This window comes from Canis lupus, chromosome 16 (genome assembly GCF_003254725.2).
Source record: "Canis lupus dingo isolate Sandy chromosome 16, ASM325472v2, whole genome shotgun sequence".
NCBI lineage: Eukaryota > Metazoa > Chordata > Mammalia > Carnivora > Canidae > Canis > Canis lupus.
Window position 1 is genome coordinate 2,477,844 of NC_064258.1, and position 14,605 is coordinate 2,492,448.

General features: G+C 40.3%; 1 protein-coding gene across 4 annotated transcripts in view; it reads right to left on the reverse strand.

Annotated features, from left to right (window-relative positions):
* The window catches only part of CNTNAP2 (contactin associated protein 2), a 1,981,926-nt gene that overhangs the window by 350,813 nt on the left and 1,616,508 nt on the right, over positions 1–14,605 (reverse strand). For all 4 annotated transcript variants that reach the window (XM_025433996.3, XM_035700120.2, XM_035700122.2 and 1 more), the window contains one exon: positions 8,504–8,631. In XM_025433996.3, the coding sequence (XP_025289781.1) occupies positions 8,504–8,631 (128 nt within the window). The remainder of the gene's footprint in view (positions 1–8,503; positions 8,632–14,605) is intronic.

Consider the following 14,605-nt stretch of genomic DNA (forward strand, 5'->3'; position numbering starts at 1 on the left):
GGCCTAAATGCTGTGAAACAAAATTGATTAGGATAATCTACTATTACGGAATTAAGGAATCCTTAAAGCATCAGACATAGGGATTACAGAAAAAATTGTCAAGCTACTTCATTGTCTAAAGCTTGAGTAAGTTAAGAAAAACCCTGAAGAGAGGAGGCACAGATAGAAATCTTAATGGGCAAATGACCTTTCCTTCATCAAAAGACTAAGCTACCCTTGCTGAGTCTGGTTTTTCTATTCACACTTAAGGATTGAGAGAGACTCCCAATTAAGCGTTGGTCTAGGAACTGATTATTTCCCCCTTATAGGCAGCCTGAAGGATTCATTTACTGTAAGACCACTGACTCTTGGGCTGGCTCGAAGATAAAATGGATGTATGGGCATGGGGTCCCCTTTTCTTTTCAATTTGAGACAATACACGTAGGTCATGGAGCAGTCTACATGCCAATAAGTGAACACGAATTCAAACACACTGCTTTCGATGCACATATCTGATGAATTTTGAACTAATTTATTTTAAAGACAGTAATGCAGATCTTACACAATGCCTGCCATAGTTCAGTACAATTTTTTTTTTTTATCCCAATGACTGTAGTAAGATGGTTACCTCAGAACTGTCACCAAACTTCAAGAAGAGGAGATTTTTAAAGTTTTCTTCAATGAACTTTCTGAGTTTCCAAGGCCTGCGTGTAGTAGGGATTGGGAAAAGACAAGTAGGTATCATAAAGCAGGTGAACTGGAACATGGTTTTAATTATGCCAGAGCGAGATAGTTTATAGCTCCCAGTTTTGCGCCCTAACAATAGATCTGAAGTACTGACTAATTGTAATTTTGTCAGTAATAACCTTGAGACATGGATAAACAAGTAGTGTGGAACAGTCCGCTTGGGTCTCTGAAGGGCCGGGGGGGGGGTTAATCTAATTTAGATTAAACAATGAGTTCTATAAATTTAATACTTCATGTGCATCTTAATTTAGGAATGCCACAGAAAATAGGAAAACTTAGCAAAAAGAGTCCTTTTTTTAATCCTTAATTTGAAGATAATCATCAGATTCAAGGGATTTTCAAGGTACAAAGGAATAAAAGTTTTCATTTAGTTAAGATGAATAAATGGGCAAAAACCTTGCTGAGTTTAAAAATAGTTGTGCATATAAATCGAGTGACAGCTCCCCTCCTGGACCGCTATGGCAATTATCGTCCGTGCAAGTCTGCAATTCATCATGAAGTACCTCGTGGCACTGCCTCCATTGTTAGCCTGAAATGCTTATTTAAATCTTTTGAGGTTATTTAACCATTCATATTCATTTAATGAACACATATTTGTGCGTCTCAATGTGGCAGGCATTTTCCTTGGCCCTGGGATATAGACCTCTAAGTTCCCATCCACAGCTGGGGGTGAGAGCACTAATAATGCAAACAAATAGAGAAACCAGATTGTGGTGTGATCATAATTTATCTGGTCTTCATCCAAATTCCTGGAATGGAGTTTCTAGACTCTTAACATTTCCTGAGTGATAGGAAAGTCTCTGCTATTCGTGGTAGGCCCTGATGGTTTATGCTAATGAGCTGACTGGTGGTGGTGGGGTCCTACATAGTTTCTAGATGCGGGTGGCTCTGCCAGAAAGACCAACGGAAGGATTTAAGGGCTGGGGCTTTGGGCCAGGAGCTGTCAGCTCCAACTCCAGGGAGAAGGAAGAGACTCGGGAGACTGAATTCAGTTACGTGGCCGATGATTTGCTCCATCATGCCTACATATGAAACTCCAATAAGAACCCTGGACACCAAAAACTCTGGTTGATGTGAGGCGAGGGTAATGTGTTCTCAGTCCACGAGGAGAGGACAAGGGAGCTTCACATCTGAGAACCTCCCAGACTTCACCCTGTGGATCTTGCCATTTGGCTAGTCTTAACTTGTAACCTCATTGTACAACTTTAATCTTAAATTTAGTGCTTTACTGGGTTCTCTGAGTCACACTAGCACATTATTGATCCTGAGGAGATAGTGGGGACCCCTCATTTATAGTCAGTTGATCAGAGAAGCAGAGTGGCCTGGAACCCCCAGACTTGTGGCCCATGTCCAAAGTAAAGGCAGCCTTGTGAGGGGCCGTGAAATCCATGCTCACTAACTCTGAGCCCTTAGTGTCAGGACTGCAGGCATAATTTCAGGTAGCCAGAACAAGTCTAACTAACTCTCTTCTGCAAATGGTTTAGAGAGACCACCTGGAAAGTTCCACAGAAGAACCCAACGACGGGGATTAAATTTACAGATCGAAGTGCCTCCTACATCCGGGGTCCTGTCACTTCTGCAAAATGTCAAGTTTAGGGATGGGACAGGCACTGATGGAGGGGACAAAAGTACAGCAGGATTCATTCAGCCAGACAAATCCCCTCTGTGGGATGTGAGGATTCCTCCAAACATGAGTTGTATTTGAAAGGACAGGTGGGAAAGTCACACGCACACAAATACTGTACGTACTGTAAAATAGAAATACCTTTTTTTCCCCCCAAACTGTAACTAACTTTACTTCTCATTTCTGAACTGAGTCTATGGCTCAAGGTGAATGTCCAAATAGTATTAAAGAGCTGATTCTTCTCAGGGGGTTGTCTTCTTCTAATTGTTTAAAGCCACTCTGGAGTCCAGAAGACCAAAGTTAAACCTTCCTTCTTCCTCCTCTGGTGCCTTTGTAATTGGAGCTGCTCTCAGATACACCTAGAGGGCTCAGGCCTTTAATGGGAATCAGCCTACTTTCTGATCCTGAAAATTTCACTATTTCTGCTTGCTCTTAGAGCTACCCCTGCTTCTCAGCTGGTAGCAGCCTATGGCAATAGCAGCAGAGGCTGGGACATTATGAACAAAACAGAGGTTAATCATTTCTACACATCATTCTCAGTTTTTTTTCCTTCCTGCCTTCTGTTGTCAAACCAAAAAACTACCTAAGGTAGAAGCAAAAATAAAGCAAAACACAAAAGTTACCAACTTTCTGCCATTGACCCTTCATCCCTCTGGTTGCGGGTTTTTGATCAGGCTTTCCAGATGGCTGGTCTCACAGTGGGGTGAGAGTAAGAGTGCCAGCACCACATTATTACACTGCTCAGCTGATGAGAGGCAGGGACCTGAGGTCAGAGTTCCAGGTCAAAGCTCCCTTTCTGGATCTCAACATTCATCTTGGCCACAGGGAGTTACTAAAGATGAAAGCTCATGTCAAACTGTCTCAACGTGCTCTGCCATAAACCCGCTGGGAGACCCTGGGCCGGTCACTTAACCTCCCTCGACCCAGGTTCCCTGGTCTGTAACATGAGGGGTCTGCATGGTGTGATCTCTGAGTCTTCTACCATGAGTACGCTGTGATTCTTTGTGCTTGCTTTTTGCTATACTTGAAGCAAGTGTACACAGCTACATTTTGTGGGGAGAAATGGGGAAAGGAAATGGATGTGGAGCGTCTTCTGAGAAAGATCACATGTTATCCATCCTGGGATCTGCTATGGCATCACATAGCTCTGGCCCCAGCTCTGAAACATCCTGGCAAATCACCCCATAAGTCTGTTTGCTCACTTGTACTCTCAAGACAAAGGCCCCACCTCATCCAGGATGTTGGGAGAATTGAGCAAGAAACAAATATAAAGCGCTTGGTCTATAATAGGCATGTCGGGCCCTTTGCCTTCCTCATCTCTTCCAAGCCTAGAGCAGCAGAGTAAAAGGAGATAAGCAAACCCTCTACTCCCCTCTGGGGCCCCAGTAGTGGTTTCCTTCCCATAATCAAGACTCGGCTTTCTGCCAAGGTGAGTCGCTGTTCCTCTCTCCTTGTCTGACCCCTCTGTGCACAGAGTGTGTCTCACCCTGATGCTTACAGGGAGATAGATGGTGTGGCCTGGGCGTGTGCCGGGCACAACCCCAGAAAATGATACTCATTTGCATTTCCACTGAAAATGTCTTATCTGTAGCAACACAAGGCGTGGATGTAGTCATTGCCTTGTCTTTCTTGGTGAGGGAGTGGCTGGTTATGGTTGTGGTTTGTAAGAGTCTTGCAGTAAAGAGCACGTGGCCTTTGTATTACGCTGGCACATTCGATGACATTCTTGGTGAACTGATGTCCACTATCGTTTGCATGAAACTCCATCACGTCTTCTTTCCTTCACCCTTGGCTTTGTCTCTGCCCTCCTGTGTTCCTGCCCGGGATTTGTTGCTCCTGGAACCTTTTCTTCTTGGCTTCTGAGTCACCTCTGAGACGCTGAGTTTGCATTTCAAACATCCAGCCTGACTCCAGTGCTCTGTGGGCCTGTCTTAAGGCCAGAGCGGGCTTCTGGATGGACTGGGAAAAAGTCCCAGAGTAAACACGTTTTCGTGAATGGTCTCTACCCATGTGTGTTGAAAACACTTGCTTTTGTAGCAAACTTGCTCCTAATTAGTTTTTTTTAAGTCCCTGAATCCCTAGAGAAGATATGGAAAATCTTTAGCTCGTAAAGCTGAGAATGAAATCATCCAACACATACTTTATTTCTAAAATTAATTATATTCACTGTATATACTACGAATAAGATTTCTACCTCCAGACCCTGAAATGTTTTATTTTTGTACTGATTCCACAGAAGTTCAGCAACTCTCTGCAAGAAGGGTTATGCATTTACATTTTTTTATTCTTTTATTTTTTTATTTTAATAATAAATTTATTTTTTATTGGTGTTCAATTTGCCAACATACAGAATAACACCCAGTGCTCATCCCGTCAAGTGCCCCTATCAGTGCCCGTCACCCATTCACCCCCACCCCCGCCCTCTTCCCCTTCCATCACCCCTAGATCGTTTTCCAGAGTCAGGAGTCTTTATGTTCTGTCTCCCTTTCTGATATTTCCCACACATTTCCTCTCCCTTCCCCTCTATTCCCTTTCACTATTATTTATATTTCCCAAACAGTTTCTACCTACCAGTGGCTGATCCTCCAAACATCTCTTTTGTTTCTTCCTTGGTGAGTGTGCCTGGTTTAAGAAGGGGATTTGTAACTTCACCACACTTTTTATCTTAGCTAACCACCCATCACTAGTCATACTTGCAGTTTTATTTCAACTTGAGGTTTCCATTTGAATATGTCTGAAAAAAAAAATCAACCACCATCACCACCAACCTCAGAAAACTAAACTCTAAGAGCATAAGCGTTTTCAGCGCTCCATGGGAAATGCAGCAGACCTGAGTGGAACTTCGACTGATTTTCTGTAGCATTTGGATTATCTGGGTCTATGGGTTCAGAGGAGTCAAAGTAAAAATGAAACTCAGCAGGCATGATGAAATCACCCGGAGCCACCGAAACGGTTGGTCAGAGCCTACAAAAATTGTGTCATTCTCTAAGACTGGGTGATAGAACGGGGACCTAATTCAAGATACAGCTTTCCAAGCTGTCATCCCTCAACTACTCAGATAGAGAAAGACGTTTTCCAACAGCAGATTTGTTTTTTTTTTTTTTAACTGTAGCTCTGTACAGACTTCAGCAAATGATACAAAGTAGGTTAATCTCTATAAACGACAGGATAAATGCACTATGCCCCTTCTTAAATTATAACAATCAGAATTGAATCCTGGAGACATTCATGCTATTTTGGTAACTGGAGGTGGGTGGGTGGGATGAGACCCAAATGGCTATTAAAAAAAAAAAAGATTTATTTTCATCATCAACTGACTCAGGGAAACAACCTTGGCCTTGCACAGAGCTAGCTGTTTCTATTCTCTGCACTGTCTTTCCTCCTGGAGCCTCCCAGAGGCTGCAAGGGTCTATAGAAACCTGTAGCGTAGATGACATTTTAAAAGAAATATTTTGTCATTTGTAAGCAGGAAGGCTAATATCTGACCTTACCCACCTCATGGGGAGGCTGTAAGTATCAGAGGAAATGAAACCTACTAAAAACTGTAAAATGATACGATGTGGAACCCTTTCTCATCGCTGTGCCTTGGCTAGAACATTCTTAAAGGTGGGCATCAAAACTGCTACCTGGCAACTCAGGTACAAGGTATGATGTTCTCAGATGCCTGCAAAAAAGGGAAGACTTCCGTCTCTCTGACACAAAAGTGTGTCATGTAATTGCGATTAAATATAGACTATGCTTTTGTTTTATGGAGTTGCAGGCAAAATTCGGATTAAGAGTCTCTCTGAAATAAGTGGGAAATATCAGAAAGGGAGACAGAACAGGAGAGGCTCCTAACTCTGGGAAACGAACTAGGGGTGGTGGAAGGGGAGGTGGGCGGGGGGTGGGGGTGACTGGGTGACGGGCACTGAGGGGGGCACTTGATGGGATGAGCACGGGGTGTTATTCTATATGTTGGAAAATTGAACACCAATAAAAAATAAAAAATAAAAAATAAAGAGTCTCTCTGAAGCTGCAGTACTGTAGGAACACTGAGCTCATCCAGTGCCAGTGAATGCAACAGCTCTTTGTCTTATCAACGGGTCCTAAGGATGTCTCGAAGAACAACAGCCTCGGAAAAGAAATGTGAATGAACACTTTTCCTAATTTCTTTTTCTAAACATAAAGTCTACCTGGAATACACTATGCCACCCCTTTCTGGAGCATCGGTAGCACTGATTTTATATTGCAAAATCTAATCTCGTATTATAAAACACTTTGTTTTCCAATACGTCTTCGTGAGCATTTCTCAAAATGTAGCTTAACATCTTTTTCTTATTTCTCAAGCGTATCTAGGAAAGTGCTAGACAAATAGCAAACAGGTAACAGATTCTTCCTGAAGACTGATTTATTGATTAAGAGACACAAGCTAATATTAGCTGTAAGCTGTTAACGCACTCCTATGTATACTATTTAATGTGGCTGGAACCTTTCTTCTCTTTAAGAGAGGTAACAAAAGTTTGCCGAAGTGGGATTTTTATAATTTTATGCCAAGTTAATCAACTACTTCATGGGGGGGGAGGGGACTTTCTTTAATTCACAGCCAGCTCCAGAGTTAGAATTGGCGAGTAGGAAATATTGAACCTTCATATATTAATGAATAATTATGGCATAATGAAGTTGATTTTCATCAGACAGCACAGGAGAGCCTGCTTATCTTGAGAGCGATCCCAACATACAACCACCTCTCGAAATATTTTTTAAAATGCATCCTTATCACTACTAATTTGTGTCAATATCTTTTTCGTAAGCAGTTGGAATGACATTTCTTACTGCATAGTCCTACAAAGCCTGGCTCAACAAATAAAGCATTATTGTTCAGTAAATGCTTGATAAAGCTCTTTGACCAGCGTCTATTTTAAAGGTAACATTTTCATTTCTCTAACTCCAAAAGGAAAAATCAGCACAAACTCCATCTCTCTTTTGTGTCAGGAACATTGCCTTGTTTAATTGCCAGCAGCCCTAGTTTGCTAAGTAGTAAACATTTAAGCATGCACCATTACATTCCTTAGGACACCTCTTGGAGTCGATGCAATAATTTATTACATCGAGTAGGTCTAATTCTCCTTTGATTTATGGAAGTGGTAGTAATATTCCGTCACACAGAATGCTTTGCTAGGAGGAATCCAGATCCCGGCACTAAAATCTTTATGGCCTCCCCACGAGGAGTTGGGACGCAGGTGGTATTCTCATTACCACAGCCGAGAAAGTGGAAGGGTTTGCCTGAGGTCTCCTGGAAAGCCAGTTATTCAAGGAACAGAATCTAGGTCTCCTGATGCCTAGCACACAATCACAAAAGGCACAGAACTCCCCGGGGGAGTTGCCCAAATCACGTGCATAGACCAGACAAGGGGAAATGACACCCAAGATGCTCATTGCAGGATCCCCGTAGCAACCCGGCACTGTTTCCCTCCGACTGCACATAAAGCACACCGAAGGGTATCAAACAACATAAAATCCTAATAGTGCCCTTAATTAGGCGGGATCATCACTCTAACTCCCTGACCTCCCATAGTCCAAGCTAGCGGCCCCAGATTCCTCTCCGTGGTGCTGAATCCGAAAGCAGGACGGAGTTACAGAAACCATCTTTGGCTTACAGGGGACCATCAAGCTCTGATGATGATGAAATTTGATCGCAATAATGTCAAACTTTATATGACCATAATCCAAGTTTACAATGATACATTAAGCCATAATGCTGCTATTTATATCACCATAAACTGAGTTATGGTGATATAAATAGTCATGCTAATGGCATTAACAGCAGCACTCAGTGGAATCACAGCTGTTGACTGCCACTTGTACGCTATTAGCATTGCTATTTATATCACCATAAACCTAGGTAGTCAAACTTGTTATATATGGATCTACAAGGAAGATAGATATCCACATTTTATGCCCAAATTAGGCTCCTGTACTGGAGACTCCACGGCTGCCGCCCTCCCGTATGGATTAAGGCCTATCGAGCTCTTCATTTGGCTCTGTTCTCATTGGATGGTGTTTCTTTAGGAGTTACGGAAGAGCAAGTCTGTTTCCTGCCATCCTCTGATTTTCTGGGAAAAGCTATTTAAAACTGATAAGAAAGTGCAAGCCGCAGCTTCTGGGCAAACTTACTGTCTCCTTGGCAGCGCAGAGGGCCCACACTCAGTTTGGCTTCTGAGCCTTGACGGTCAGTATCTCCAACTACCACCTGGCTCACTGGCAGGTGATCTTTGTAGGATAAGAAGCCAGCATCCTTCCTCCTGAATCACAGGGAAAAACAGAAAAGGATGAGGACGTTAAATTAGAAACATGTCTTTCCTGATAGTTGTTTCAATTGTCTAGTAATTGACCATATTCCAATAAATGCTCAGAGGCTCACTGAGTAGAACCACAGTTAAAGAGTTGTCCTCTCTCTTCCATCAAGAGGTCTCACAGTGTATTACTCAGAAGCAACATTTTCCAATGCCTTCTGGAAAACAGAACTGACACCCTGATATTTCCAGGGAGTCACAACCAAGGCGTTGCATCCTATTTCAGCGTGGGAGTGGACGACCACACTGCTTGGAAAACACATCAAACACTGAACACGCATGCAGTTTGCTGTTGTCAGGAGTCAAAAGTTCAATGACATCAATCTGATCTCTTGGATAATATATGAGACAAAACCCTGACTTCAAAAAAGAAAGCTTTATCTCCTTAATTGCTTTGAAGCAGTTGGTTTTCTTTCCTGCTGAAAAGGGGACACTTTTTGTTCCTTCCTCTTCTCTTATTTATTTCAACAACTGAAAGAGTTTATGTGAAGTTTCCAACACGGGGCAGGTGCTCACCAACTATCTATTTCCATCTATAATGACGAGTGACAATTCAAGCCCACTTGGATTGGTTTTCTTGCTTATTCTATACTTCTCTTGTTTCTTCAGGTCTCCTAACTCTCCCCTGGGGCCACCCCTAAATAAAGGAAGAGGAGCATAGAAATCTAGGAGGTGTTCTCAGGCACAGGCCCAACATGAGTTATGGGGCAGCACAGACTTCACCTTAAGAGAAATCCCTGCCCCCTCATCATCTTTTTGTGTGGCTGTGGTTGAGAAATCCCCTCAGTTTGGGGCTGGTTGGATGGGAGGTACACATTATTATAAAGTCATTCCACAAACTTACCCTTTCGTATGATTTTTTTTTGCACTGTGCAGCCTGAATATAAACAACAATTTTGAAATTGTACATACAGCTGATAACAGAAAACTGACTTTGGATGATAGCAGAATGAGAGAGGCAACTAAACAGTCAGATTAAAGATTTGTCTTTCACATCTTTTGGCAAATAGTTCAGAGAATCGAGGGGAACCAACTTGGAAGCTTGTCTTTAAAATGCTATGCTGTTAGGAATAGTTATTATCCCTCCGATCTTCTGGAATGTCAGAGAACACGCACTCCCTCATGTGTCAGGACCCACAGAAAACCCAGGAAGGAGTCAGAATTCAGCCAGTGGGCCTCAAACAAGTGTATTTTTACACTCCTTTAGTTTTTCATTGTCTTTGAGTTTCTAAAATAGTTTCTTTTTTAGAAATGTGTTGATCAAGTGAGAACTAAGATCACCCAGAAAAGTGCTGTGATTCTTACTGACAGTGTATCTACTGATGATCCAGCCTCAAATATCTCGGTGGAATTTTTTGCAAACCCAACTCCTTTTATTAGCACTTCTATCAATTAAGATTACATTAGAGAGGAAAAAGAGTGTTGGCCTTTAAACTTGATATGTAGTGTTTCTTAAAGTAGCAATAAATGAAAACACCTTTTACCAATATACTGGAATTTCAGGCTGATTTTCTCCACAAATTCATCATCACTTAGAATTACATGACTCTAAATCAAGAGGCTGCAAAGTAAGTGCTGACAACCATTCATCTTGTTGCCTGTTCTCTTATGACCCATGAGCCAAGAATGATTTGTGCATTTCAAAGAGGTGGAAAAAATCCAAAGCAGAATAATATTTTGCATCATGTGAAAATTACGTGAAATTCAAAGTCAGTGTTCATAAATAAAATTTTATTGAAATGCAGCCACTTTTTGTTTTTTTTTAACCATATGGTCTATGGTGCTTTACACTATAATGTCAGACTTGAGTAGTTGTGACAGAGATCATATGGCCCTCGAAGCCTAAAATATTTATTATGTGGCCCTTTATAGAAGAAGTTTGCCAACTCCTCTAAATTATCAGTATCCATATTTCCTTTGGGAATTTATTGAGCAAACATTCCACTTACCATCACGGTGGACTGTTATATAACTTGTCCCCACAGGAGAGTGTGGGGTTAGGGAAGAGACATGGGAATATCTCTGAGGTGGGGACAGAAACAGTTGAGCTAAAATTTATTTCATCTAACAGTAAGAGAGAATTTAAGCTTTGTTAATAATTAATGTTTTGCTTGAGCATACTATATGCCAGGCAGTCATGTATCAGGACGCTCAACATCCTCGCCAATATTCGGTATTGTCGGTTAATTTATGATGAGTGAGAAAATAACCACTTTATAACAAAATTTGTGCTAATCTAAGAGTAATTTGAAAACAGATGTTTGGAAATATTCCAATCATTATTGAATGTGTGTAACCTTAAAAGAATTTGTATGTCTACACAGGTTACCAACTTGGAGATTCAGTTTGTAAATCTTTGTAATGATCTTATAAATATAGAGTTCCTTTTTAGATACAATTAAATCTCTAGAAATGTTGAGGTTATTTTTAGGTTGCAATTCAAAGATAACCATAAGGTTTTAATTGCATGCACCCCCTATTCCATCTACATCCCAAGTAAAAGAGAGATCTAGAACTGCCCTGTACCCAAATTAACCACTGTTTTTTTTTTTTTAAGATTTTATTTATTAATTCATTCATGAGAGACAGAGAGAGGCAGAGACACAGGCAGAGGGAGAAGCAGGCTCCATGCAGGTAGCCTGACGTGAGACTCGATCCCCAAACTGGGATCACGCCCTGGGCCCGAAGGCAGGCGCTCAACCGCTGAGCCACCCAGGGATCCCCAACCACTGTTTTTTTTTTTTTTATTTTTATTTTATTTTTTTTTATTTTTATTTTATTTATTTTTATTTTTATTTTTTTTTTTTATTTTTTTTTATTTTTTTATTTTTTTTATATTTTATTGGTGTTCAATTTACTAACATAGAGAATAACACCCAGTGCCCGTCACCCATTCACTCCCACCCTCCGCCCTCCTCCCCTTCTACCACCCCTAGTTCGTTTCCCAGAGTTAGCAGTCTTTACGTTCTGTCTCCCTTTCTGATATTTCCCACACATTTCTTCTCCCTTCCCTTATTTTCCCTTTCACTATTATTTATATTCCCCAAATGAATGAGAACATATAATGTTTGTCCTTCTCCGACTGACTTACTTCACTCAGCATAATACCCTCCAGTTCCATCCACGTTGAAGCAAATGGTGTGTATTTGTCATTTCTAATAGCTGAGTAATATTCCATTGTATACATAAACCACATCTTCTTTATCCATTCATCTTTCGTTGGACACCGAGGCTCCTTCCACAGTTTGGCTATCGTGGTCATTGCTGCTAGAAACATCGGGGTGCAGGTGCGGCCTCACGGGGTAACCCAACCACTGTTTTTAATGGCATATTGAAGTTTATCAGAGGCTTCAGATCAGCTAATAGTTACAATGCTAAGATATTCCTTATCAAACCAAGAAAACAGAAAAAAAATTAACAGCTGAGAAAAAAAAAAGATAAAGCTACCCCCTCATTTTTGAGCAGAGATATAAATAGGACTCCAGAGATTTGAAGGTCACAAACAACTCTGTGTGAAACTCACAAGGCAATGGACTCTGCTAGAAACAAATTGGTTGTGAAAACAAATTCATAGATGGTAATGAACTGATGTGACTAGTAAAGAGTTTATGATGTGATCTTATAGCAGAGTCCACTTTCTCTTCTTTTTTTGTTAATTTTTAATTTTAATTCCACTTGGTCAACATACAGTGTTATATTAGTTTCAGGTGCACAGTATAGTAATTCAACAGTTCCATACATTGCCCTGTGCTCATCCCAACAAGTACCCTCCTCTATCACCATCACCTCTTTCACTCATTGCCCTACCCCTTTCCCCAAGGGTAACCACCAGTTTGTTCTCTATAATTAAGAGTCTGCATCTCGTTTGGTCTTTCTCTCTTCCCACCCCTCCTATTTTTTATTCTTTTGCTTGTTTTCTTTCTTAAATTCCACATATAAGTGAAATCACATGGTATTTGTGTTTCTCTGACTGACTTATTTAGTTTTGTATTCTACTGCCTGGCTTTATCCATGTCATGGCAAATGGCAAGATTTCATTCTCTTTTATGTATGAGTAAGATGTCATTGCATAAATATATATTTATCACCTCATCTTTATCCATTCTTCAGCAGATGGACACTTGTTTGGGCTGTTTCCATAATTTGGATACTATATATAATGTTGCTATAAATATCAGGGTGCATGTATCCCTTTGAGTTAGTGTTCTCATATTTTTTGGGTAAATATAGTACAATTACTGGATTGAAAGGCAGTTCTGTCTTTAACTTTTTTGAGAAAACTATACTGTTTTCCAGAGTGGAACCAGCTTGCATTCCCCTCAACAGTGCAAGAGGGTTCCTCTTTTTCCATATCCTTGCTGCAAACACCTGTTGTTTCTTGTGTTGTTGATTTTAGCCACTCTGACAGGTGTGAGGTGATATCTCATTGTTGTTTTGATCTGTATTTCCCTGAGAGTGACATTGAGCATCTTTTCAGGGTCTTTTGTGGGTCCACATGAATTTTAGGATTGTTTGCTCTAGTTCTGTGAAAAATGCTGGTAGTATTTTAATTGGGATTGCATTAAATCAGCAGATTGCTTTGGGTAGTAGAGACATTTTAACAATATTTGTTCTTCCAATCTTTGAGCACAGAAGCCTTTCCATTTCTTTGTGTCATCTTTACTTTCTTTAATCAATGTTTTATAGTTTTCAGAGTACAGGTCTTTTACTTATTTGTTTAGGTTTATTCCCAGGTGTCTCATTGTTTTTGTTGCAATTGTAACTGGGACAGATTCCTTAATTTCTCTTTCTGCTGCTGCTTTCATTTTGGTGTATAGAAATGCAGCAGATTTCTGCATGTTGATTTTGTATCTTGCAACTTTACTGAAATCATTTTTCAGTTCTAGCAGGTTTTGGGTGGAGTCTTTGGATTTTTCTATATAGAGCATCACAGGTCACCTACAAATAGTGAAAGTTTTACTTCTTCCTTACCAATGTGGATTCCTTTTATTTCTTTTTGTTGTTTGATTGCCATGGCTAAGACTTCCAGTACTATGAGTAAGAAAAGTGGTGAGAGTGGACATCCTGTCTTTTTTCTGACTATGGAGGAAAAGCTCTCAGTTTTTCCCCATGGAGGATGATATTAGTTGTGGGTTTTTCATATATGGCATTTGTGATGTTGAGGTATGTTCCTTCTAAACCCATTTTGTTGAGGGTTTTTTTTTTTTTATCGTGAATGGATATTGTTCTTTGTCAAATGCTTTTTCTGCATCTATCGAAATGATCATATGGTTCTCATCCTTTCTATTATTAATGTGATATATCATGTTGATTGATTGGCAAATACCAACCATCCTTGCAGCCTAGGAATAAATTACGCTTGATTGTGGTGAATGATTTTTTAAATATATAGTTGGATTTGGTTTGCTAGTATTTTATTGAGAATGTATGCATTCATGTTCATCAGGGCTATTGGCCTGTAGTTCTTTTTTTTAGTAGTGTCTTTATCCATTTTGGCATCAGGGTGATGCTGGCTTCATAGAATGAATTTGGAAGTTTTCCTTCCTTTTCTATTTTTTTTTGGAATCCTTTGAGAAGATTGGGTATTCACTCTACTTCAAATTTTTGGTAGAATTCCCATGGGAAGCCACCTGACACTGGACTTTTGTTTTCTAGGAGAGTTTTGATTATTGATTCAGTTTCTTTGCTGGTTAATGGTCTGTCAAATTTTCTGTTTCTTCCTGTTCTAGTTTTGGTAGTTTATATGTTTCTAGGAATTGATCCATTTCCTCCAGGTTGTCCAATTTGTTGGCATAGAGTTTTTCATAATATTCTCTCGTAATTATTTGTATTTCTGTGGTATTGATTATTTCTCCTCTCTCATTTGTAATTTTATTTGAGTCCACTTTCTCTCTCTCTCTCTCTCTCTCTCTCTCTCTCGATA